The sequence below is a fragment of the Carassius auratus genome, chromosome 49 (assembly GCF_003368295.1).
Source record: "Carassius auratus strain Wakin chromosome 49, ASM336829v1, whole genome shotgun sequence".
Classification (NCBI taxonomy): domain Eukaryota; kingdom Metazoa; phylum Chordata; class Actinopteri; order Cypriniformes; family Cyprinidae; genus Carassius; species Carassius auratus.
The window spans coordinates 11,387,921-11,415,833 of NC_039291.1; the positions used below are offsets into that span (position 1 = coordinate 11,387,921).

At 35.5% G+C, this 27,913-nt stretch overlaps 3 protein-coding genes and 1 pseudogene across 5 annotated transcripts; 2 read left to right on the forward strand and 2 right to left on the reverse strand.

Moving 5' to 3' along the window:
- The first annotated feature begins 577 nt into the window (after positions 1 to 577).
- LOC113066215 (BCLAF1 and THRAP3 family member 3-like) lies at positions 578 to 8,416 on the forward strand. Of its 3 annotated transcripts, none has more exons than XM_026238021.1 (12): positions 578 to 818; positions 957 to 1,028; positions 1,655 to 1,698; positions 1,797 to 2,327; positions 2,677 to 3,360; positions 6,376 to 6,545; positions 6,642 to 6,777; positions 6,949 to 7,006; positions 7,096 to 7,226; positions 7,386 to 7,482; positions 7,605 to 7,710; positions 7,888 to 8,416. In XM_026238021.1, the coding sequence occupies exons 3-11, from the start codon at positions 1,661 to 1,663 to the stop codon at positions 7,701 to 7,703; spliced, it is 1,944 nt and encodes a 647-aa protein (XP_026093806.1). In that variant the 5' UTR covers positions 578 to 818; positions 957 to 1,028; positions 1,655 to 1,660; the 3' UTR covers positions 7,704 to 7,710; positions 7,888 to 8,416. The 3 variants fall into 3 exon arrangements, with proteins under 3 accessions (XP_026093806.1, XP_026093805.1, XP_026093804.1); XM_026238020.1 differs by having other exon boundaries at positions 976 to 1,028; XM_026238019.1 differs by lacking the exon at positions 957 to 1,028 and having other exon boundaries at positions 579 to 818.
- A 1,170-nt stretch (positions 8,417 to 9,586) lies between these two features.
- LOC113065912 (lipase member H-like) lies at positions 9,587 to 12,285 on the reverse strand (annotated as a pseudogene).
- A 2,121-nt stretch (positions 12,286 to 14,406) lies between these two features.
- Positions 14,407 to 17,184, reverse strand: LOC113065956 (erythrocyte band 7 integral membrane protein-like). Its single transcript, XM_026237489.1, has 7 exons — positions 17,009 to 17,184; positions 16,741 to 16,847; positions 16,474 to 16,543; positions 16,311 to 16,393; positions 15,972 to 16,175; positions 15,499 to 15,633; positions 14,407 to 14,595 (listed from the first exon to the last, which is right to left on the reverse strand). The coding sequence occupies exons 1-7, from the start codon at positions 17,103 to 17,105 to the stop codon at positions 14,407 to 14,409; spliced, it is 885 nt and encodes a 294-aa protein (XP_026093274.1). The 5' UTR covers positions 17,106 to 17,184.
- An 8,961-nt stretch (positions 17,185 to 26,145) lies between these two features.
- On the forward strand, positions 26,146 to 27,466 carry LOC113066219 (lysozyme C). The gene is made up of 4 exons (XM_026238024.1): positions 26,146 to 26,353; positions 26,525 to 26,680; positions 26,975 to 27,050; positions 27,224 to 27,466. The coding sequence occupies exons 1-4, from the start codon at positions 26,218 to 26,220 to the stop codon at positions 27,291 to 27,293; spliced, it is 438 nt and encodes a 145-aa protein (XP_026093809.1). The 5' UTR covers positions 26,146 to 26,217; the 3' UTR covers positions 27,294 to 27,466.
- The last annotated feature ends 447 nt before the right edge of the window (positions 27,467 to 27,913 follow it).

Below are 27,913 nucleotides of genomic sequence, written 5' to 3' on the forward strand. Positions count from 1 at the left end.
TTTGCTTACAGTATTACATTGAGACATACAGCACATACCTACTTAACTAGATTTTTGGGACAAAATCTCCAAAAACCTCCCTTTGGGAATGTCCTCATTTATAAAACTGGTATAAAAAATAAAGTAAACAACACTTTTGATTGTAAAAATGTTTAAAGTTTTCTATAAGGGGTAGGGCAATTTAAAATTCAGTTTGTACAGTATAAAAACAATTACGCCTATGGAATGTCCCCATTTAGATAGCTAAGTAAACGTGTGTGTGTGTGTGTGTGTGTAAACATAAATATATAAACATGTCAGTGGGATATATAGATAAATTAAAAGCTTGTTTACCAAAAGTGGGACATGTCACAGTGGTTTGAATGTAGAGCAATGGTTTGATATTTTGTGCATTACCATTTACATAATTTTTTTCATTAATCGTTTTGTAGATAGATAGATAGATAGATAGATAGATAGATTAGGGGGATATTTCCATAAAGGTGAAAAATATGTTTTTAAAAAGTGGGTGACAGTCTACAGAGGTGTCTTTAGGGGTCAGTGTCGCTTACAGTCGCTCATTGTGAGGTGCTGATGAACACGAGTCATGCGATGATTCTCTTCCGGGTCAAGCTTGTGGATGGATCGCTGGGTCAAGTTGGTCGTGTGATAAGATACATACATCAAAAATCCACCAATATTTGATTCATCGTACCAGTTCTGAAAGCTCTTTAATCTGTGATGTAATTCATTGTGCGAAAGTGTGTTCCTTTTTTTCGCGAGAAACTGGTATTTTGGTGGACGCATCGTCTAGCTGTGTGTGGAAGCCGTGTCTTGGGGTATGTGAGGCTAATGCTAACTAACGCTATTACATTAATCACTATTATTTTGTTTTATAAATTATGTTTATGTTCAAATGTGCTTCTCTGAAAGTTTGCTTTTATTATGCCATACTCTGGCATCTTCATCGATCTCAGGTCTTTTTGTGGGTTGCAGGCCTTTTAAATGGACCATCAGGGAAATGTCGAGGAATAATAGTTATTACAGTTGTAAGTTTAATGAGTTACTGTTTCATTTGGAATACTTTTGAAACCTTATTCCATTTTAAATGAGCATTAAATATCATACCTCGTTGAATTATTGATAACAATTGACGATTGTCATTGAAATCTCTGGCATTCGAGTTTTGTTTTTTTTTCAAACTCGATTTTTTTTATTGAAAACATGATTTATAAACTAACAAGTGTGTTATTTTACATTTTTTAATTTCACAAATGTACATAAAAATGGAAAATTACCTCATAAATATTTATAATAATAATATTAAATCAAAATAAAAAAGCAATAATGAGCTATCAGAGAAGAAATAGAAAAGCATGCAGATTGTTTGGTCAAAATGTCTGGAAATTTCAAAATACTTTTCTGATATGTTTGTCATTGTTATGTTATTATGACCACATGTAGTAATTATTTCAGGTATATAATTCATAGAACCTTGGGTTTTATATTTAATATAAGGGCCTGGGTATATAATATGCCATTTTGTGCTGTGGTATTTTGATTAAAAAAAAATAATAATTAAAAGAAACTATGTTAAAACATGGGTAAATTTTGAGAAAGAAGACCTCGGTGGTATAACTCTGGTCTCATGGCTAACAGTTTCTTGTTTTTCAAGGAAACAATGTCACGTCCGCGTTCGAGATCTCCCTTGTATTCAAGGTATTTAATCTAAAGTAAAGTCGGTGTTACAGAAATCATTATTTTTATGTTTTATTGCTGGTTATTAACCGCTTCTTGAACCTCTCGAATATCAACAGAATCCCAACTCTTCATGGAAGGAGAGGCGAAGGGTTATTCGATAACCAGATACATTCATCGGTACAGTCTGATGCGTGGAGAAACCCTGAATATGGAAACAAAGCAGAAAATAGCACACACTGGAACAAAGATTCCTATCAAGGAGAACAAAAAAATGTCGACCACTGGGCCAGTTTTATTGATGCGATAGAGCATGCTCAAAAAAGAGGGGCTTCACCTATGACCAGATACAACATGGAGGGAGATGAAGAAAGGCCGCCCCATTCTCCAAGGAGACTTCCTAGGGAAAGGCTGCCTTCCCCTGATCACACACATTTTGGTGGTGAAGAGCGTTACAAGATGCCAACATCAGGCTGGAACAGGATTGAAGGTGTTGATAAGGAGCTCAGTTCACAGCACAACCACAGAGAATCGAGGGACAGGTCTCATCCAAGACATCCAGAAGGAAGAAAACACGACAGGATGGATTATGGATATCATAATGAAGAATATGGCAATCAATATCAAGAAAGAGGCTCCTTTGCAGAGAGGTACAAGAATGCATTTTTTCCCCGCTTCATACGTCTGACATGGATGGCGAGGAACGAAGAAAAGAAGAAAGGATTCGGTCACTTTCTTTGATGGATAAATGTTTTTCTAATTGTATCTGTTACATTTAGTCTCTTTAATTTTACATTTTAGTCAGTAATATATTTAATAAATTGAATCTTTATTGTAACCCCTTCTCTTGTTCTATGAGTGTAGTCTCAGTTAATTGTCGTTATCAGCAATTGGAATATATAGATTTAGCTAACTGTGTGCTCAAATCTTGCTAGAAACTATCTATTATTGTAATTTCGTTCTAATCTTGGACAAATGTTACTTGCTTTCTTAATACAGGTCATCAAAGTCAGATTATAGGGAGCATCGCCCTCCTTCTGAAGGAAGGATGGAATTTGGTCGGAAAGATGAGTTTGTTGAGCATCACAGGGGCCTCAGCCCACGTCGTGCACCTGTCATTGTTGAACACGATCATGGAATCGCAAAACGAGATTCAAGGAACCACGATCCCCCGAAAATGAGTGGGAATCTTAGGAGCAGAGATCCACCCAGGACAAGTGAAACCCAGAGGAATCGAGATCGAGATAGAAGAGACCAAGGCTATCATTCGCATAGTTTACAAGACAGACATGGCGGGCGACCAAATAGTAACCCCCGAGAGGAATCAAGAAAGAACTACTCTTCTTATGGAAGAGAAACTCAAGGAAGAGAGCGCTCAAGACACATGGATCAGTCTAGAATGGAGACACATCCAAGAGACTCAGAAGCACGGAGGGAAATGGATTTGAGGGATGTGAGTGATGTTGACTTGAGGAACACCGATAGAGACTCTATCCATGATTGGGAGGAAGAGAGATCACAAAGGAATCATGGGAGGATGATGGGACAAGGGGTGGTTCGCCAAAGAGCTCAGTATCACAGGAAGCCAAACACTGATGTTGGTCCTGCGCCTAGAATGGATTTCGGTGAACAGGAGACCCTCAAGATCAAGGTGGACATGAGTCGCCCCGTCCGGCAAACCAGGTATAGTATCTTTGTCGTACCACTTTTGGTTAGGGTCAAAAGTTCATGCCTCTTTTCTATGTCCACTGTCCTCACACCATGAAGACCTGAAGAACAACGGTCTACAGGATGTGATCATCTAGAAGATTTAATGGAAAGTGTGGAGTTGCATCCAGAAAACCGATGAGTGGGCCGTTCTGTGTCTTCTCATCATGTCCTCGGGTATTGAAGATCAAACCCGAAAAAATATTACAGCAAGGATTGGCAAATTATACAACCATGAAGTTTTATAATCTTCATTCAAGGTTGCCAGGATATCCCGGATGGCCCTCTGAAGAGCTTTAAAGGGAAAAAGGATCTCAGAAGTCATCTGAAGTTATGGATTAATACATCCTATTCAAACGAGGGTGTAATGGGATGAATCAAGGATTGAACTAACATTTCTGAAGTATTCATCTTATGTTGATGTGTTGGCACAGAAATGTCCATGTCTCTTTCAAGCAAATGTTCGGATGTGAAAACTACCAGTTGTTCAGTAATCAGGAACATGGACCACTTCAAGGCCCTGACATTGGTATTCTAAAATGGCACCAAGGACTGTCAAAGTTACATTGCTGGTGATCATTAACAAGAAAAGAGTTTCAGAAGGTATGTGAAGAAATTCCAAACATTGTACAAATCTCAGATTGCAAAAAAAGCTCAAGATGCAAGATGGAGTGTGCCATGTCTTGACATGAATGCCAAACATTCGAGTGTCTTAAATGTGGAAGTTTGTCCTATGGAGAAAAAGTGATTTTGGATTGCCTGACATCTTCATTCTTTTTTTTTTTAAATGGAAGTACAGAATCACCAGGCTGGGAGGAAGTCCTGTTAAAAACACATTTTTCTGCCACTAATTCCTTCATATCAGTGGCTCATCAGATGTCTTAAACACTAGACTGGAATTACATGGATCTCAGCTTAATTTGGTTAAGGACCTGAGGATGATGTTCTCCACCAGTTAACACAGGCAAAAGAAAATCAGTCCATTTTTACAGCAACTTTTTCAGCTCTTCAAGACGATGTCTCCACCAAAATACCAGTGCCCCACAGGGTTTGAGCACTTCTACTATTAGAGCTGTATTGGCTGCAGGTAAGTCAGCAACTGTACTATCAAATCAACGTCGAGTAGGTATGCACAAGTTTTTCCGGATGTCCACAGCGTTCAGACTGTCACCAGCTGCAGATTTCTTTCCTTGTGGGTGAAGAGGTATGGCCTTGATGAGGCTGAAAGGACAAATTGAATAATTTAATCTGCCACTGAAGCAAAATACTTCACACAACTTTCTGTCTTCAAGAAATGTCTCTCATGTGTTCGACTTTCACCAAGCTGATTATTTGTTTGTACTATCCCATATAATGTGTATTTGTTGTTTGGAAAGAAACTGCATATACGGGAGAATCTAAGCAAAAAGGCCAACAGAGACAGATTTGACTATCACCAACCTGCATTTGATGATGACAACCTCATTCAACAATCAGCCATTCTGCATTGAGTGACTACTGGAACTTGTGGATGGAGCAAAGATGCTTGGGCTGAAGAAGACACAGCGTTGAGATGTTTCCATTGTGCAGAACCAACAGCTATCAATTCACAATGAAGTGAGAAACCACATGGCAACTGGAATGTTTTGGAGCCTTTTTGTATCTGCTCATTTAGCAGACACTTCTACCCAGAGTGATTTATCTATACAGTGCCTTCAAGATCTACAATCTGTGTTCCTTGCCAAACAAACCAATGACCTTGGTGTTGCTAGCACCATATATTACCATATGACCTACAGGAACTCCAGCGTTTTGCTTACATATTGGGACTTTGGACTCTTAAACGATGAGAACTGCGTAGACATGGCTGTGTCATGTGAAAGTATTTTAGTCATTTGCAAGATTCTTCAACAAATTTTTGCCAAGTTTCCTAAAGATGCATCTGTTACTTTGAAGGATTTTCAACATGGATATGGCAATGAAAGAAATGGAAGGACCCAAAGTGGCAACTGCAAATTCGACAATACTACCCATTCACAGATGAATTTGTTTGAAGCAACTGCCAACAGACTTTTGATTTCATCCACAGGACAGGATAGCAACAATGTTTGGCATATGAAATTTGCATAGCAATCATTTGCTATTTGCCAAGGAAAATTCTGAGATCATCGCTGATATTGGAGGGTATATCGTTTTATTCAGCGAGAAGAGGGATCTGTGAAGACCCCAGCCCACAAGAGATCTTCAAAACTCTTCCAGCACTTACCTACAGTGGATATCGCTGCTGCCATAATTGAGTTTGTTATGAGGTTCAATGCATCTAATATTCATCTAAGATTGCTGGACTAAGCTCACCGATCAAGATTTTGCTCTGCAAGAAAAACACATTGAGATGTTTTGACTGATCTCTATTGATCACCATGTGTTGGCACTGGAGCAAATGAGTTTACTGAAGGATCTTCTGATGAATGGAAACACGCAATGACAGTGAGAGGAGAGGCATGAACTTGCCATAACTATTATTACCTGATGTATTTATTATGGAGTTCAATTATTTATTTAGTGATGAGAGTATTTGGTTGAAGGTCGTGCCGACCTAAATTTCGTTTTTTAGCACACCGCTCGAATTGAACTGAAATTACGATTTGTTATAACAACAATCCGAATACTGTGTGATTTTAATTTACTGGGTCATAGTGAATCGTTCCAGTTGTTAAAATCGTTTTTCAAAAAGAATACCACTTTTAATTTCACTGAAAGAGACATCTTAGGTTAATAGAAATAGTGCTGGTAAATCTGTAGATAAAAGGGACTATATGACAGGTAAAGGGCCAATCGTTTTGCATTAAAATAAACCTTGCAGTGTTTATGGTTAATTTGAATCTATTCTATGGAAGTTTTGTACCTGATTTTATTCCTAAGTGTTTGTTTGGTTAATGTGAATTGTGAAAAGGAAAAGGAAAGCTGTAATGGGACCTCATATCTCTGTATATCATGTGACCTCTTGTTTAGTCATTTAGGATATTCTTCAGATAGGCAGTTATCACTGGACTTAGTCAATGTGGGTCGACAGCGCCTTGACTTCCTTCCCATGCTGGAGCATTCTGGGACTTACAGGGAATCAGCAGTGCATTCTGGGACATTTGCCCAGGAGATCATCACCCTTGTGCATCAAGTTAAAGGTCAGGATCCAATGGATTACCTTGGTAGCATATTGTGTATCTTAGAAAGAGCTTATTTTACATCGCAGAGAGTTGATTTGCCTATTTGTTTTGCAGAAAATTACTTTAGGGGCCAAGGCATCACACTTAATGAACGATTTGCAAATGAACAGTATTATTCACTCCAAGATGAGTTTAAGGAGGAAGAAGAAGAGGAGGAGGACATGGGAAACGTGAGACCAGTCATGAATAGGTACACTTGACAGTTATTCTGTTTTCATTTATTAGTGAGGCTTTTAAAGGTAAGCATCGCTGTTAGTTTTATATAGGATTGAAGATTTGATCACCTCCTAATCCTACATTTAAATTCTTCTCCAAACAGTTTTCAATACAGTCATGAAAATTCTTGTTTTTTTTATTATAGACAACACGGAATGCCTTCATCAGAAACTCAGATCTTCTGCAAAATAGGGCCAGATCCAGTAAGTTGATCTCTATCAGGTCCATTAATATCAGGTCATTTTATGTATTTTGGTTCAAATTTTGATTATTGTGTTTTTTTTCTTGCTAGCTACAGAGACGACAGCTTGTCCCAGACCCTGGTGACCTCAGGTATGACCTGGAGCGAAGAAGACAACAGCGACTGGAGGGTGTGAAGATCACCATTGCTGGGGGAAACTTTGCTCCAATGGTTCCTGAAGGGTATGGACTGAAAAGTGTTTCAGTTGTCTATGTCATCAGACCAGCTTTAATGTTATTGCTATGCATTCAGATGCTATGCAACAATATATCAAGATTTACAAAACAATGTGTTTGGCCCCTGCATATCTTATGGTGGGAATTACTGTTCTCTTTCCAAAGGCAAGAGAGTGATCCTCCCTATATGAGTGACGATCCTGAAGAAATGGATGAGAACCTTAGGTGGTTGGAACAAGACCGTGAGCATCAAAGGCAGTGGGTGAGTTCTTGTTGATGTGAAACATTGCTATTTTTAAGAAAGTTTGATATATGATGACTCTTTGATATATGATGACTCTTTGATATATGATGATCATATGATGACTCTTTTTGATCCTTCAGGATGGTCCCCGTCAAAGAATGCCGGTACCTAACAAACAGAACTTCAGTCAGAGGGGGGATTTCAGTCGCAATAGCAGACCACGGGGACGCAGGACTTGAAATACTGGTGAGGAAAATGTTTATTTATCAAGTTAGACACTGATTATATGTATGTTTTTAGAAATAGGTGTTCATATATCTATTTTTTTTGAGTGATCAATATACAAAAATTTTTTTCTCATTTTTGATCGTGTACATTGGTTCTTTTTTTTTTTTTGTCTTCATTTTGTCTTTTTATCTGCAGGTGGCAGTGTATGAGGAGAAAGTCAACCATTCAAATCTTCGGTCACCTGTCCACAACAGTGTTTTTTGTTGTTTCTGTTTTGATGTTAGAATTCAAGGTCCACTGCTTCTTCACTTTGGTGAATCATTTTCATCCATCTTTGATCCAACCATTGCCATTAGTTTGATTTAAGGAAACACCTTTTTTTTATTTGAAGAAGTATAGTAAACCTCATTGAGCAAGTTAAAGTGATAAAGATTGAGTAGCACCTTCCCCTGCTGTCATCCTGAAATATTGCTTTTCTTCACTGTCAGTTTTTGATTTGATAATCCATAATATTTAGGCACAGATTACAATTCATACTAAATTTTGTATTTAAATTGCAATTTCATAGCAGTATACAACACATGGTTAGTTTTGCTTTTATACTAAAATACACTTTTTGTCGTACCTATGTATCTGACAAAAAAAAAAAACATATTTGCTGTGTCCTGTGTAAACTCAAAGTAGAAATTGTTCTGTTAATAAATAATAAGTGGTTTCAAATGAAGCTTCAGGTGTTTTCAGTCAATGTCATTTTTTACAAAACAAGAATGCAAAAGCTGTACATGTAAATTATCTTTATATTAGAATATTTGTTTTATACTGGTGATTATTAAGACCAACTATACAGTAATGATATCGATTGTTCCAACAGTTAGAGTCAGAATTTAATATTGTAAGACTGCACTTTAATTCTGTCCTGAACACTGGAATATGTGCCTGGTATAACATAATTTAATACTAGTGCAATCACAGTAATTTCACAGTAAAGGCACTAAAAGTTTTTAACTGTTTAGACCCCTTTAAAATGTCTGTTATAGTTCAGATGGGCATTTCAGTTTGATTTCCTAAAGAGGAGATTCAGTTGCTCAACAACTTACTAAGCAAAAACATACTGAACAATCATTACATGATGACAAGTCAAAGATATGTTGTGTTATATAAACTCATTATTGCAGTTGGGTACTATCTAGGACGCTATTACATTTTTGCCATTGTACAGTCGGAGTATGACCACCCCCCAGCGCAGAAACTGGTTCCAGGTAACTAGGTCCACTCTGTAGCTTGTCTCTATTAAAAGTAGAAATCTGAATACTGCACAAAATCCCTTTAATAAAACAACTTCTGCAATGAGTCATAGTGCTGCTCACTCACTGCTTTAGGGGAGCTCTGCTGTATAGTTGAGAAAATGCTCTTGTTTATACCTCCACTGTCTCATATCATAACCCGAAGATCATAAGAAGTTAATTTTACATTATTAGCAGCTTTTCTGTTTGTAAAACTACACTTGCTTTGGCTGTGTTTAGTTGAATCTATTTTGCAGGTTCAATGTAATAAATCTTTAGATAGTGTCATGTGATCCTTCAGAAATATGGAATGAAGCCCAAAAAGCCTTTCTTATTGTCAGTGTTGTGCCGCCTAATATTTTGGTCATTTTCTTTATAAAAGAAATTTCAAAAGAACAATTTTTATTTAAAATAAATATCTTAAATTAAAATATCTATTGCTCACATAATGTTTATTTCATAAATAAAAGTATACATTTTTTTTAATTTGCACTGTGATAACAGCGAGGCGACAAGCAGCTTACTTTTACAAGAACGTTTTTACTACAAAACTAGGAATATCTGGATAACCTTCTACACTTATTCTGTGATTTCACTAGCGTGTCTTCAGATTAATTATACTTACAATTCATATCTGTGTGCAGCACATCTACAAACTGGCCAACAGTTGGATCAAGGCGTTCCTCAGGGGGAGCACTGGAAAACATTGGTCCTGCTGGGCCAGACCTAGAGTAAACCAGGTGAAGCTTCTAAACAATGTTTATTGGATAAGATTGCTAAATGAAATTGTTACAACAAGTTTTGTATGATTGGCTTTCCTGAATCTCACCTGTGATTCTGCCACCCGGCCTCCCAGCATTGCTCCAGTGAACCCGGCCACATGTGCGCCCAGGCTGACCCCAATCAGATGGTCAGAACAGAGTCAAGAGATGCTCCCTCTTTCTGAAAGTAACACAATATTGGTTAAATTGCCAGACATTACTGATCAAAGCTGAAATGCTAATAAAATACCACTGACCCTATCTCCATACCCTCTATGAAGCCGGTGATGCTCACAGCTGTATCCCGTGTGTTGGACACAGCTGTGAAGTAATTGAGATTGGCCACCCCTCTGTTCCAATCCACTACCAGGATGTTCATGTGCTTCTGTGCTGCTAACAAGTGCTCAATGTTGATCCAGACAGGCAGTTCCCCCGTGGGCCGGTATGTATGACGAAGGTAGTGAGTCTTGTTACATTAAAAAGTGGTTTTTGAGTGAAGGCTCACATTCAGATAGGTCACCATGAAAGACTCGTGGAAATCCAGATCGTTGAAGTTGTCACACTCACTGTCTTCACCTAACAACAGAAGACTAAGCTTACTGGTCTGTGTTTTGCAATGTTTTTTGTTTGAGTGAAAGAGATGAAGTTGTAAACTACTTAACCAAATCATTGTAATGGCTTGTTATACCTTGTGGCTGAAATAAGTTTAAGTACTTAACTAAACTAAAGCTGGATACATTTAGAAACACACAACCATTTTTATTAAAATGGAATTATAAAAATGTAAGATAATTAAAAATATTAGTAAATATAAAAATAAAAAAATGCTAAAATCACTTTGGCATTTTTTTTTTTTAAATTGTAAAAACACATTTTAAGGAAATCGTTACACAAACAGAATCTGATGTTACATTTTATACAAAAATACATTAATTCCGTTCTAAATAAAGACACAAATATAAGTGTTTGGACACTTTCTAGTTGTAAGTTCAGTTGGCTTTTAATGGGTATTCAGTACCTGATTAGAAATGGCAGATTTTTTTTATTTTTATCATGAAAATGTTAAGTGATGATATCTACATATCAAAAAATATTCAAATTAAACATTTTCACATCTTTTTGTTCCTCATTTAGCCTTCGGTTAACAAGCTAACATCTTAGCCAGCTAGCTTAGCATAGTGCTAGTTGGCTCTTAAGATTAGAACAATATCAACATAACATGTTATTTTTAATCAGACATCAAGAAGGTTTTTTAAAATGTGTAGACATAAAGGTATAAAATGGCTCAGAAAGTGTGAGAATAGTTCTAGCATAACATGCAATGAAATTCTTACATGTGTTCTGTGTTTTGCTTCCAGTAATTTCAATGTAATGCCTAGTCATTTCATTTAAAAAATATTCCCAGTTCAGCTTTTCTGGTGATAACAATTAATTTTGTTCTGTAGGCTACATTTTGGAAAACCTCACAAAGGTTAACGTCATGTCTGTTCTTTCCCTATCCTTTTTCTTCTTCTTCTTCTTCTCAAAATAAACACAGACTGATCCACAAGTAGCCTATAAGGCTGGATTTTAGCAATCCAGCTCCTGTTAATCTTGCTGTGCATCATCTCCTTTACAAACAATTCATGCATCCATTTCTCTTTTGCATCAACCTTCACAGTATCCTTCTGATCATCCTGCAGATCCTTACATCATACGATGTGCACCTCATATTTAACCCATGCAACATTTCAGTATTTCTATGTAGATTTCTGACTCTAGAGGTCATTTGTGCCCCGTAATTAGCCTGCACGCAAGTCACAATTTGGATCATGCTTCTATAAAAAAGCAGATCATCCCATCTCTCCTTCCACATGTTCCCCTGCCCCCTCCTCTTCACCCAAAGATCTGAGATGATTACAGGTGTAAGTCACGTGAGCTGGATGGGGGTTTGTTGTATTTAACCCCCTTTAATGCTGATCTGTTATGTCTGCCATCTGCAAGCATTACTCCTTACATTAGTCACTGAATTAACATTGGTAAATACAGGCTACAAATGAATCCTCAAATCCCCATATCATTTTCTGTCCTAGAGACCTGAAAGAAATAATCAAAGCAAACCTCTTATTTTCCTCAAATTATTCTTCTGACCTAATCAAAACCCAGTTTTGCTTCTATTTCAAAATCAATATAAGCATGCACTTTTTGGAAAAGTAAAATTAAAGTAGTTTAAATTTTGGCTAAGACATCAAATATCTGCCTAAATGTTCTTTAAGCTATCCGATAGGCCATTGGGTCTTTCTAAAGGTTAATGTTGTTGCTGAATAGAATAATTACAGAATGTTAAATCAGAAATGAAAAACTTCCCAGGTTAAATATGTCCTTATAGTCCAGGCTAAAAGAAATGGCTGAATCCTTCTCAAAAAATATTCATTTTCCAAAACCCAAGTGTGAGCGAATCAAACTGTTAGTCAAATTAAATCAGTGTAATCTACTGCATAGAGTCCTGTCTCTTTACCTTTACAAAGTATAAAGATGCTCAGCAAAATCAGGAAATGCCACAGTGACATCCTTACCACAAGGTCTCCCAGGGGTAGACACAAGGAATATCAAGAAAACTAAGAAACAACATTGGAGAACCTATAGTAAAGGAAAGAGCCAACGGAGGATGGGGTTGTGGGTGGAACGATGGAGATTCAACGAGATCACACATGCTCACCGTGTGGTTAGTTGACAGTGTGATAAGTCCAAAAATTAAAATTCTGTCATCACTTGCACCCCCCCCCCCCTTCAATTTTATTCCAAGCCCGTATAACGTTCTACAAGATAATATGAAGAATGTCTGAAGAGTTATTTTGTCCATACATTGAAAGTCAGGTTTGAAATGACACATAAGCAAATAAATTTGGGCAAATGACAAAAGTTTCATTTTGGGGGGATTGATTCCTTGAATGTGTTTTGAACAGTTCCAGTTTTTGGTTCTTCCAATGTAAGGCGTATTCATTTGTTTTGTACCATATTATGGGACATAAGGTCACAGTGGAGTAGTTCTCCTTCAAGAAAAACCAAAAACCTACATCAGCACAGATATTCAGTGCATACCCTGTCAACAAATACACACATGTCATTTTCATATTGCACACATATTAGACTGACGGCTGAAGGTCTGGAATCTATGGCAGCTTTCATCAGCCAAGGCTCACCCATGAGGTCATTTGACTGACATGTCAAACAACCAATCACAGTTCATTTTGTTCTGCATCACGATTCAGGGCGTTGAAATGTCACCACAATTACAGACCAGTGTGTAAAACTCTCTGACGTATTTTAAAGATTCTATGCCGCGAACATAAATGTTTCACATACTTTTGAATATCCAGCATTTAGTTGATTCTGATTCTGATTCTTTTTTCATGAGGAGGTTTAGCGCCTCAGCATTTTTTTGTTTCCAGGCAGAACGTTAAAGAACGTGACACACCCATCTCCTGGAAATCCAGTATAATTCGACCAGTCAAATGATGACTTTGACACTCCTGAAGTATTTCCACTTTGTGTTCCATATGCATCAGACGTTTAGCCAACGGTCCATGGACATGACGTCCGAGGTTGAGACTACACCGATATAGTAGAGCATCACTGTATAGTAAGAGCATATTTAGTCTCCAGAGAGACGAAATGACCTAGGGTACAATTACTTTGCTTCGCTGCAAGAGTGCCTTAAAACCTTGTTTCCTCTAAAATGATGTTATTTGTGAAATTATCACTATATCTTGTAGTCTCACCAGCAAACTTTACAACATCTTTGCATTCCCTGCAGGTCCTGTTTATGATAGTGTAGCAACAGCAACAGAAATTGCTGCAGTACAGAGGTAAGTTTCTTTAAAAAAAAATTCAGTCTGTAAAAACATCCAGGGTTTGAATTGAGGGGGATATGGGGGATTGCCTCACTCCGTTGGAAAGAAAATGACAAAAAGCATTCCCACTAATCATCCCCTTTAGATTAATAATGTTGTGTAGTATGTAAAATTTAATGTTAATTCAATGTTAAAATTCTACTTATGATAATTCACTAACTAAAATAATAGCGACTGGCCAATCAGAACTCGGTACTTTAACAAGCTGCAATAAGCAGAAGCAAGTTTACGTAATTTTTTGTGCAAAATGGTTCAAGCACAAATTTAAAGTTCTTAAAAAAAACAAAAATTGACCACACCAACCCTCTGAATTTTTTAAAGAAATCAACCACTGAATACATCTGCATATTTGAGGCAGCAGAAATGAGAGCATTATGACAGTGTGTCTTTGGGGTTCAGGGTTCAGAACAGAAGCTGAGGTTGAAACAGAATAGATGGCAGATTACAGTAACTCTTCTAAACTGTCATCCCATTCCTGCATCTGATATAGTCAATCCTATTATGGGACTCACTGTTCAATTTCAGTTCTTATACTTAAAAGATTAGTTAAATCCTTTTAAAATAATCCAAGCAGATCTGATCAGATTAGAATATGCCTTAGCCATGTTTTTTGGTAGATTCATGCATTTAATACAAAATAACATTTTGAACAATTTCATTTTTAAATATGTAAGACACTTAATGCAAAGTGAAAAATATCTAAAATAAACAGAAAAGAAAAGGCTGCAACGTATGTACAGTGATATTCGAACATTAATAGATCATTTCTATATAAGATCACCTTTTCATGAAATTAGAGAGGAGGTCAATAGGAAAAGGAAAGATAATAGTTGAGTTCCTTTCTGAAGCAATCTCAGTCAGCGTCTGCATGTAGCGCAGCTGAAGCGCAGACGGAGACTCAGACATCACATTTGATGCCTCCTTCAGAGCATGCGAGGCTTTCATTTCTCCCTCTGCTGCGATCACCTGTTCACAATGGATTACAACACACTTAAACGTTCATTTTACACAGGCAGCACTTCAGTGTTCAACCATTTTACCTTGAATTCATTTTTCGTATAAACATAATCCCAATTCACAATTTGGCCTCTGGCACACACTTTAAATTACTTGGAAATTTCCATTGAGCAAAGCCAGTTTGTTTTTCCTCTGCATTGTGCCATAGTGTGAGGACATAAAGACTCAGGTTTCCAAGTCAACAATATGACTCACATTATTATAGTGTTCATTGAGAGAGCTCCTACTGTATTTAAGGGGAGGTCAGGTTAGCATCTCTCAACTAGTAATGGATGGATGGTTAAATTAATTTAAACAAAAATTAATGGCAGATGAACAAACAATCTGTGACAGTTTTCTTTCATGTAGATTGATTTATCAATTTAAAACACTGAAAGAAAATACAATTAAGGTCATACGTTTACATCACAGGAGATAATGTTCTCACTGCTGTGTGTGTGCACTTGGATGGGTATAAAACAATTCTGTGTATGGGTTAACACACTTGTCACACCTTTCCCTTTTCTCTCTTTTCTTTTTCTTTCATAATGAAAAATAAGTGATAATGAAAAAAAAATGTTTTAGTGCATTGAAGAAGATATTTAATTATTATATAATTATTATTAAGATATAAATTCATTTGTTTAAATTATTTACCTCATTATTGAATGTATATACATAATGTAAATAATTAATGTACCTATAGAAATTGTAATTTAATTAATTCTAATATGTTATAATTATATATGTGTAATTAAATTCAATATAACTATATATACACTTGGCAGGCACGGCAGACAGTGTGTGAAGTGTGTGAAGTGTGTGAGTGTGTGTATGAAGCATGTTACAATCTTTCAGTGCTCAGACACCCACCTTGGCTCTGGCATCTCTGGTGGCCTCTGCCTCAGCTGCCATGGCTCTCTGCAAAGTGGTGGGCAGTTTGATATCTTTAAGCTCGACCCGTTCCACTTTGATACCCCAGCTCTTGGATGCAGCATACAGCACAGCCTGTCAGGCAAAAGATAAAACAATGAACAATTTATATTTAAAGTATTTATATGCTCCTATCCAGAAGAAAATGATAACTCTTAAAAATAATTTAAGACTTAGAAACTTAAAAAAATAAAGATTCCAAAAATGAGGTTTAAGATTTAAAATAAGGTCCACATTGATGCCATAGATGCCATAGAATGATTCTGGGTTCCCCTGAGAACCTTTTGTGGAATGGAACTATTCCATGGATGTTAAAGGTTCTTAATGGAACCACATGCCAATAAAGAACCTTTATTTTTAAGAGTATTAATCAGCTAAAGATTTACAGTTGTTCTCAGGAAGAGTTTTCTTACCTCCATCTGTTCGGACATCTCCTCACGGTCTTTTAAGATATCTGCCAGGCTCTTCGTTCCGAGCATGTTTCGTAATGTAGTCTGTGCAAGCATCTGTGTGGCATAATTAGCATTCTCCACTTTGGTAATGGAGACAGTGGGGTCAAAGACACGATAGAAGACCACTGCATCCACCATTATAGTCACAGAGTCTTTTGTCAGCACCTGTGGAGCAAATGCAATACATGTTATATTATAAGTTAACACAATATGATATTGAAATGGTTACTCATTAGAAAAAAAAAAAACAAGGACTGAAACAAGAAAAAAAATGTAAACATTTTCAAATGAATCACTCACCTCTTGTGGAGGGATGTCAAAAGATACTGTCCTTAAATCAACCTTCCGAAATGTGTCCATACATGGAATAATCCAGAACAAACCTTTAAAAACAATCAATAAAAAGAACTGCTAGTTACAAACGAACAAATTATTTATGAGTTTAAGAATAGTAATTACTAACCAGGTCCTTTTGCACCACCTAGGAGTCGTCCCAAACGGAAAATAACTGCTCTTTCATATTCCTGAACAATCTTTTGACAAAAGGAAATATAGATTAGGGATTGATACAGAAATAAAAATAATTTAATAAAAAGTGATGATGACTTAATGATCACTTAATGTGATGATCTTAATGTATATATCAGATTCTATTATCTAATAATCTTATAATAATAAAAAATTTAAAGTTTCTTTAAGTAGGTTTTACTTTAGATAATTATCATCTTACCTTCATACAAAACCAGACCGAGACAGGAAAAGTAAGAAAGACAACGAGGAAGGACAAGAAGGTAAGGAGATACCCACAGAACCCAGAGTTCCTGGATTGATCACCATCTGATTAAACCCAAAGGTAAGGTATTGGGATCAAAATTATCTGAATATATATATATATATATATATATATATATATATATATTATATATATATATATATATATTATATATATATATATATATATATATATATATAAGAATTTTATAAAAAGCCCAGCAAACCTGACTGGAGTATGACCTTTGTATCCCTCTCTTCATTTGCTACAGGTTTAACTCTGTTCCGGGACATCTCACTCTGAGAAGACAGAGTTATAGACATGGTTAGCCGTTTTTGTTTTCTGTTGGACTGATGAAATGTAGTTTCAGTGAGATATTTAAAGTGATTTAAATATGCTCTCTTTTTCCATCACCGCCCATTTTCACACACCACACAACATGGAACATGTCATGTCGCTAAGCAACAAAACTGAGCTCATGTTAAACCTGAAAGTCAATTACTTGTTTGCTCATTCTTCTTTGATGAGGCCCTTTTATCTATCATCATTATATTATCTTTTTGTTTACACATGAAAATGAAAATGTTTTTCTTATTGTTCAGATGCAGAATGTCTCTGAATGAATGTGAATATACAGAATGTGAGGCCTAAATCAAATAACTTCCCCTTTAATCTCTCTCTTTCTCTCACTTTATAGTAATATGTAGAAAGTCCTAAAACAATACAAATATATATGATTTTGTATTAACCTGTTAAATGTCACCCCGTCCCGTATACGGGACACCTACGTTGACTATACTATATTACAATCAAATTTAATCTAATCTTGACAAACTATATATCGTTGGAAAGGTCTAAGACTCCCAAATATATATTATACCAATATTTTTTGTTAAAAATTATGTAGGAAAAGTAATAGATAAATGTATGACGAGAGTGCACCCTCAGAAATCTACATTACAAAAGGAGCTTTGACCTTTGTTTAAAAAAAAGACTTCCTCGTTGCCTTTTTCACTATCACATTTTAGAAATCATCAGAAGTTATATATCACTTGAAAACATAAAATCTCAAAATTCATCCTTCAAAACCCATTTTAAAATCAGACATTGCATTACCATGTAAATGGCACATCAAAATCATGTTACAAAATGTTTTCAGTCATGAAATCATGCACATTCAAGTCTATCTTCAAAAACGTGAGTGACAGTTATCAGGTTAAAATCTTCTCTAATATTTATTTTCTAAATCTTACAAAAGACCAGATTTTTAACCTGCTCCTTAACACCAATAAGACCAAGGAGCTCATTGTGGACTTCAGGAAGAAGAATGGAAGCACGCATGACCCCATCCACATTAACGGGATGGTTGTTGAATGTGTCTCCAGCTTCAAGTACCACCATCTCGGAGGACCTGTCCTGGACTACGAACACCTCCAGCCTCGTCAAAAAGGCTCACCAGCGCCTTTTCTTCCTCAGGACACTGAAGAAGAACCAGCTTTCTTCAGCCATCCTAGTGAACTTCTACCGGTGTGCGATTGAGAGCATCCTGACCAGTTGCATCACAGTCTGGTATGGGAACTGCTCAGTGGCTGACCGCAAGGCACTGCAGAGGGTGGTGAAAACTGCCCAATGCATCACAGGGACACCACTTCCTGCTCTTGAGGATATCCAGAGGAAACGCTGTCTACGTCGAGCTCGCAGCATTCTCAAGGACTCCTCTCACCCTGACCACGAACTGTTTAACCTCCTCCCCTCCGGAAGGCGTTTCAGGAGCCTCCGACAAGGACCACAAGATTCAGGAACAGCTTTTTCCCTAAAGCTGTCTCCTTGCTGAACTCTGCCCTCTGACACCCCTCAACACCCCCCACACCACACACATAGACTCCTCCCCCTCTTCAACACTCTGATTTATTTATTTACTCACAACAAGCAAAAAGTAACTTGTTATTACTTGAACTACTGTCTGTACATCCAGGAACACTGTATAATCCATTTGCACATTGAAATATTTTCTATGCACTTTACTGTCCATTGCAATACTGTAAATTATGTTCATAGTTCTGCCTATAGTGTACATACACTTTTACATAGCCCATCTGTATAGTATGTTCATAGTACACCTATCTGTATATTGTGCTTATAGTATTTAATATCTGTAAATTATGTCCATAATACTTACCTGTATAGTTATTGTACATATTATAGACCTTTATTCTGTACTTACTGCTTATTGCACTTCTGGTTAGATGCTAACTGCATTTCGTTGCCTTGTACCTACATGTGCAGTGACAATAAAGTTAAATCTAATCTAATCTAATCTAATTTGATGATTTCTCAAATGTATCATACAGCAAACAGATTGTAATACAGATTTAAAATTAATGATGAAGGGTAGTATTGTTTTATGTCTTCCTCGCTTGTGTTTTTACAGCTCCAGACCTTCCTGACTGATAATCAGGTTCTTGAGAAGTTTCCGTCTGGGTTTAAATCACTGCACAGCGCAGAAAACGGTCTTGTAAATGTTCTCAATGATATTTATATGGCAACAGATTCGGGGGACTCTGTCATTTTAGTAATGTTAGACCTGTCGTCTGCTTTTATTACCGTCAATAACTCAATCCTTATCTCTCGTCTGGAATATTGTGTTGGGTTATGGGGGAGGGGGGGGGCTGTTTCAAGCTGGTTTAAATCTTTTCTAACCAATAGTTTTTTCTCAGTAAAATATGACATTTCTCTTCTTCTCTTAACAATCTTTCCTGTGGTGTGCCACAAGGCTCTGTTTTAGCTCCCGTCATTTTTTCTCTTTATCTTCTACCTTTGGGTTCCTTTTTTAGGAAACATAATGTTTCATTTCATTGCTATGCTGATGATATGCAAATCTATATGACTGTATCTAGGAAAAATAACAGTTCTTTAGGCAACTTAACAGCATGTCTTGAGGATGTGAAAACTTGGCTTGCCAATTATTTTCTTTTCCTGAGACAAAACAGAAGTCCTTGTTTTTAATTCCTCAGAATCCAGGCAATGAAATTACCTTGACCTTGAATCTCTAAATCAGTTCATCTCTCCCCAAGTAATCTAGGTGTGATGCCAGATAGGTGCCTCAAAGTCGACAAGCAGATAAGCGCAGTCATTGGGTCAGGTTCTTCTCTCTTCGCTCTTTATCAAAAATCAAATATTTTCTTCCTTAGCGCTCCATGGAGACTGCTATCCTTGTTCTTAATTCCTCTCGCCTGGACTATTGCAATTCCCCGTACTTTGGTATATCTAAGTCCCAAACGGCACACCTACAGGTCGTTCAAAATGCTGTGATGAGATTCCTAAAGGGAAAGAGGAAACAATCACGATAACCCACTCCTGAGATCTGGCTTCCGATTAATTTTAGAATTGATTTTTACATTTTATTACTGGTTTTTTAAATCATTAAATGATTTAGCGCCTTCTTATTTGTCCAATCTACTTAACCCCTACCTTCCCACTAGGCCTTAGATCCAAAGATAAGCTCCTCCTTCAGATTCCCACAACCCGGCTAAAATCGAGGGGTAACCGAGCCTCTGAAGTGGCCGGCTCAACACTGTGGAACAAGCTCCCACTCTATATTAGATCTGCCTCCACTTTGTCTGAGTTCAAATCATGTCTCAAAACTTATCTATTCTCTGTTGCTTTTAGCTTATAAGAGTGTTCGGTCTTAAATAGGCCTAGTTTTGCTACTATTAGTGTACTCTGTAAGTGTTTTGTTTTAAACTGTTTTGCTGAGTACTTAATATTTTATTTTTTCTAACTTGTACAGCACTTTTGTCAGCATGTGGCTGTTTTTATTAGTGCTTTATAAATAAACTGAACTTGAACTCGAATTAGAACTAGAATTGAAATTATGAATTAAACATTTATTGATAAATAAAATAAGTAGTGCAGTTAATATCTATTCTGACTAAGTTAGAACTATAATATTTATTTTAAACCTGAAATAAATGAAGGACTTTGAAGAAAATTTTTTTAGCTCAAATTATTATGCTGAAAATATGATGTACAATGAAAACAACGTACATTCAATGAGAAAATTGCACAACTGCAGCATTTTCACTAGTGCTGCTGCTGCTGCTCAGAGACTTTAAAAGGACTGAAAAGGTTTACGCAACAAAGTCGTGTATTTAGAGACCGTAAATTTTAGGCTACTGTAAAGTAGTTGTTCCAGCTGAGAGGCAGTCATTTACACGCTGCAAAGCATTATATTGTTTTTAGACGCTGCCAGCGTTACTGAAATGAGGTAAGCACAACTTTTATTTTTTCAAACTGCATGAACTCTCTTATTTTAAGACTGTCATTTCATAATTAAATAGGAGATTGAAATCATTTTCCTTCAGTAGTGCACATATTTCCTTTTTTTTCAAAACAATATTCTGTTTAATTGTTTTTATATTGATAAATCTATTAATTCACCACAGCATTTATTTAATAAACGCACATTGTCTCTACAATGAGATTTGTGTTTGATATTTGTCCTTTCAGTCGAAGGGGAGCCTTATCAGTATGATGCTCTTTTGGATAAATACCCTAAATCTATAATTGGTGAGGTATTCTATAATGTTTTCATCCACAGCAAGCTTTACTTTTTTTTCTGTTTTCAGGCTGTTTTTAATGGGCCACAGGGGACCATAGGGTTGTCTAACCTTTGCGAGCTGTATAATAAGGAGTCTGTCCAAACCTTTTGCTCTGTGTTTGTGCATGAGGGGGAAAACAGAATTACAACGAGACAACTGTGAAGATACACAAGAGCCAGGGACAACCTTTTCTTTTGCATACATTACGTTTTCATTGTGAAAAGCATGCTTTGAATGAGATTTAATGTTCATATTTGATATATACAGAGGTTGGATCTAAGAGGATTCTGGACAAGAGTCACTGCTGGTCTCCAGTAAAATCAATACTGGTCACTCTCTTTACTTTTTTATTTTTTATTTATTTCCTGCCTTAAGGACAAAAAAGTCAACCTTAGTTCTTGCTTGAATGACTCATTTTTAAAGTCACCATGAAATCAAACATTTTTATGAAATAATGCAGTGTTTATTATAAATTATTTATTTTAGCACATCATTGATTTTTTTAAGTTCATGTGCCCTCATAATCTTCAATCAATAAAATTCACCTTACCCTCGCAATGACATCTCCTCTCTGAGGACATGTTCATCATTCATAGTGAGGGCAGAACAATAATCCCTGCTCTTCAGCTAGCTCTCAATCACATGAGATTGCTGCAATTATCAAATGACAATGATCCAGCCAATTCCTGATAGACTAAATCTTTGGTTTCATGGCAATTTAAGTAACGACATATCTTTTTTCCCGTATTGTGACATACATCCCAAAAAAAGAAATGTAGGTTGTGGACTTAAAGTGAAGTGAAAGTAAAAGTTATGTGACATATATATAAGTCCTTTTGGATAAATAAAAAATAAATAAAAACATGTAAATTATAGGTTAATTAAGAACTATTTCATTCAAAATCTCATAAAAATAACAACACAAAATGTATTTATAGAAGAATTTGCAAGCTGCTCTTCTGCTATTTCTACAAAATAAAAGTGAAGATTTTCAGTGCAAAACTAATTAAACTTATGAAACATCATATTTTTGAGTGAACTACCCTTTTACGTAAAATGGTTCTCTTTGTTTGTAATGATGTGGTTTTGTAATTTCAGGGCAGTGGAGAGGCCCACGTTCTGTATTTGAGGGCTTTTGGCCAGCACTGGGTGCCAGGTTCCTTGCTTGTATACCTAGCTGTGTGTGCCATGAGTTTATCAAAGGATTGTATCCTGAGCATGTTGAGGGGTGAAGCCAAACAGTTCAAGGCCTGGAAGAGAGGAGAGCGCTCAGAAAGTCAATTGTTAACCTGTAGTTTCATATTTGAGAGTATGTGTTTTTTTTATATACGCTTTTTTTTATTGCAGCCGTCCTTGTGTGCTTTGCAGCCTACTCTCTGATCTGCACCTCTCTCAGGACTTCTAATTTCTATGGTCTCGTTTCAGAAACATAACTCAATTAACAATTTACACGTTTGTGTACTTTTTTTTGGTAATAAATCAGCTGGATTAAAAAAAAAAGAACATAATTATTGTTAGCCTACTGTTTTGTGTGTGTATACATGTTATATATTAGCTTTTGCGACTGTTTTGAAATTTGCCTTTATTATAGGTTGATGTGTGATGGTTTGTGCAAATGGAAGCATAAAAGGTTGGTTGCTGAAAACAGGATGAGAGGTTTAGCCTTGTAAGTGCTCCGGTACAGTACACTAGGTGGCGCCATTCGAGTTTAATACGCATCGATGACTGCTTAAAATATAGCTTTTGCAACTGTTTTTGACTGAGATTTATTGTATTTTTAACCCAATAAAAATAATTTTATAAAAATAATAATCCCAAATAAACATGTCACATTTATTGCAACATATACAGCAGCTTTTATTAATTTGAATAATTTTTGGTGATTTATGACCAAAAGTAACATTTCTATGTGCAGTTGGGTTGCGCTTAGGTTAGATGCCATCGCTGGAATTGTCTGGTCCTTCTCAGTCTGATTCTGATGGAGACTCAGCCAACTCAGGGCTTGCGGTTCTGGCATTGATCTGTGCTTTCAATATAAGTCTGTCTTTTATCTGTTTTGATACCTAACCTGAGTTTGGTTTAATTCAAAATGATTATGAAAACAGATTAAAGAAGCTCTTTACTGTTACCCTCAGGCTGCCTCTTTGTGGATTTGCCAAAGTTGAGAAGGAGGTACATGGCAACATCTAAATTCTCCTTCCTTTGTGCTTGCCGGGTCACCCCACAACATCTATCCATACATGGACAAATTCATTGTATACAAAAAAAGTACTTTAATAGCTACTTATTTATAGATTTCCATACTGATAATAAGTACATAAATTAAATAATTAATTTCATTATGTTATTTATTTATTTAAAAGCTTTTAAAAGATGAATAAATACTCAATGTACATAACAATGTATTGCTCATTGTTAGGTAAGGCATTAAACAAATGGAATCGTTACCAATAAAGAAATAAAATTGTACATGTTTATATAATATTCAAAGTATTACATTGAACCAGAATGTAGTTGATCTTTATACAGTTATACAAATGGATGATGTAAAAAATATATTAGTGGTTTGCAGAGATATTCAACTCAAGGTTCAAGCTTTCTATTTTATTTTATTATTATTTATTTTATTTTTTTTCTATTGTATTTTATCATGACATACATTTTCTATAAAATTTCAAAAATATGCATTATAAATATTCAAGGTGAGTACCATAGGATGTTGTAAAAGGAAGAAATAATAAAGCCCCGGTATTCAGGAGCTTTTTCCTTAAAGTCAGGTCTGGCCTGGGTCATGTCCTGGTCGATTAACATATAAAATAAATAAAAATATACAAACAAATAAATAAATAATAAATATATTAAATGTTTAATTTTATTTTGATTATAGCTTATATAAGTATAAACAATAAATTAAATTAAATTAAACATTTAATTAATATGCTCAAAAAACAAGATCACAAATAACAACAACAAAAAACTGTTAGCTTACAAGAAGTTTCTTATAAAGGGCAGCTCAAGTGCAATTAGGTGAAATTTGCAGACTGGACAAACACATGTAATTGATTTATTTCCCACAATTTGATATTAAGGCTGCTTATTTTGTTCAAAGTCATCTGACTCAAGTCCTGGTTAATTAAAAATAAATCAAAAAAATAAATAATAGTGTATTAAAAACATTTTATTTTATTATTTTATTTATATATTTTATTTAAAAAAAAAAAAAATTAATGCATAAAAAACACAATCACACAGATAACAGGTTTCTCTTAAAAACGTAGACAAATGTAAATAATTGAGGTAAAATTAATTTTTTATAAAACCTTGGCCGTAGTAGGGTGAAAGATGGTGACGATTATAGCGGCCCACAGCTGAGTGGGGGCCCCTGGCGATTTCAACAGACTGTCTGAGACCAGCATAAGAAGATATCCTTGCTCTTGAAACAATACATACATACAAAAACTCGTCTTTGCGAGTATCCTCAAAAATTGTCTGTTATGTCTTAAGTGACAGTAAACAGCTGAGAAAGAATCAGATGTGTATCATTTTATTGAATTAATTGTAAGTGACCGTGCCTAATCAAGTAGCTGCTGTCATTGTCCTTAATGTTAATCCAAGAAATTAAATGGGAGAAAATTATTAACTTCTCTTTACTGAATTACTTTATAGTTTTAACAAGAATTAATCTGTAATTTAATACAGTGAAGACTATATGCAATGCTATTTACATTTAAACATTTAAAATTAAACATTTTTTAAAATTAAACATTGTTTAATTTACAATTTTTTTTTTTTTGTTGAACAAATATTTAAGATATTCATTTCATAACATACATTAGGTTCCCTAATGCACAGTTTATTCACATATTAATTAATGAAGGTTTTGGTTATATTGAATAAAGAATTAAATAAAGAATTAAATAAATAAGTGACAAGTGGAACACAAACAGATTTTGAAATATTCAAATTGTGGTTGTTCTAAATGTATTTAAATTATTTGCTTTTATTGTTTGTCTATTTTTGATGTGAGATCAGAGTGGTTCATTTAAGACAAAATTATATTTTTGACACTTTTGATGCACTTTTGCCAGCGTTTTACAATGAAGTATACATATGAAAAGTGTAGCTGCTATATGATAAGTAATAAGAAGCAAGCAGCAAGCTGTTTGTGGTTATGCACAGCGGCCGTTTGTTGACACATTCTCATCTTCTGCATTTACCTTGCAATTATTATCAGTTAATTGCACATTAGGTTGCACTGAGACGTACTTCACAACAGTTTTCCACATTGTAACAGTGTCCACATCTTTCCCAATGTCATTTGAAACTGTTTGGATCACAGATAAAAACAATTGCATCTTCTTTCACCAATAGCATAGTTTGGTCAAAGGTTTTGATGAGTTTTTTAAGGCATGTTATTACAACCTATATAGAAATTGCAGGATAAAATAATCAAAAAGGACTATATATTTCATGTTTTTTTTGTTTGTTTTTTTTATGTTCTTATATGCAGCTCTATTAGCTACATTATGACTTGGTTTACACAGTATTGCCTATTTTATCACATGTCCACTATTGCCTTGATCTTGATATTGTCTTGATCTAGATCTTTTCCAGTTCCTTTGCACACAGAAAAATATAATTTTTGGTTCTTTGATCCAAAGTCGGTTATTGCTTCAGCGGCCATGTCTGAAGCAACTGCAAACCATATGCACTTGTGAAAAACTGGTTGCGACACAAACCAGTCTCTTATAAATAATCCTACTCAACCGCTTCCACACTCCATCTGAACTCCTCTTCAGATATTGTGAGTGATTTTGTGAGTAGCACTGCAGAGATGAGGGTGGCTGTTGTTGTCTTGTGTCTGATGTGGCTGTGCGTGTGTGAGAGCCGCAGGCTGGGTCGCTGTGATGTCGCCCGTATCTTCAAGCGAGAGGGACTTGATGGCTTTGAGGGATTCTCACTTGGCAACTGTGGGTACTTTGTTATGTGCATTTTCACTACAAACATATAATGTTGGACATGCCTGATATATATGTATGTGGATCCATTTAAAAAGTCCTCAGTAAACATGCAATGTATTGTAAACTGGTCATAATATTCTTTAACATTTCTTTTTGATTTGAACTTTTGATTTTCAACAGATGTGTGCACGGCCTACTGGGAGAGTAAGTATAAGACCCACAGGGTGCGTTCAGCTGATGTTGGGAAAGACTATGGAATCTTCCAGATAAACAGTTTTAAATGGTGCGATGACGGCACTCCAGGTGGAAAAAACCAGTGCAAAATACCCTGTGCAGGTACTTTATTCCTTTAAATGGATTTCATGTTACCAAAAACATATTGAACACTGTTCTAGTATACTTGTAGTTAAAAATGGTTGCTGAATCAATCTGTGATTCAAAACTTTATTTATAACAGTACATTTAAATGTTAAAATAAAATACAAAAAAATGAAATAAAAATATGTTATTGTATAAATGTTTGTTTTTTTTAAAAAAAAGAAAGATCTAAATCCCACTATATCTATGTTTTTAAACTTTTCTATAACCCCCTTTTTTATTTTTTCATTTATTATGTTTCTTATCTGATAGATTTGCTAAAGGATGACCTGAAAGCTTCAGTTGAATGTGCAAAGCTCATTGTGAAAACCGAAGGACTGAAATCATGGCAAGTATTCATTGCATATATCCTTGGGCACAGCTTATCTTTCACATTAGCAAAGGATGCTTGTCCCTTTAGAGACTCAGCCTCAAGCTCTGTCTATCATTGCATTATATCTAAAAGTATCGATCTGATATGCATTTTTGACATACTGTTAACGTTGATCTTTCTGTCTGCAGGGACACCTGGAGTAGTTACTGTAAGGGGCGTAAGATGACACGCTGGGTGAAAGGATGTGAGGAGCACTAATAAGGCCTTGTTTGGCAACAGGAGCTTTAATTAGCTATCATGCTTTCAGATTATGTGCTAATGCATTTAAACTCTTGGTTTATATGACTTTTAAAAACTAAAAGACATTGTCATTATTAACATTTGTAACCTTGATCTTGAGATGTCAATTAAAAGTTCTTCCCAATTGTTAATTTGTGCTTTTCTGTGCTTTACAATCTCACTTTTGGTTAAAGCTTATGCGCCAGCAAATTGTGACAGGTAGTTTGTTTGATACAAGATAGTAGTGGTGGGCTTTTTAAAAATTGCTTTTATTTAAAATTTAATAATCTGTGATTTTCTGTGAAAGAATAATCTTTCACTTTGTCACTTTAATTGAAAATCCATATTGATTGAACAGTACTCTGCATATTGAACAAGTTTCCCTCAATGTCTGCACTGATTTATGTCTCCTATCTCCAATTTCAGGTGAATTAAATAAAACAATTTGAATTGTGGAAACATAAAAAAACATCTGTATTTGCCAGAACTTAAAAAAAAAATTGGTAGAATTTTTTTAGACTAAACATATGGTTAAAAACAACATATATCCTATTTCACTAACTGATATAAAATGTATACACCTTACATTTTTTTTACAT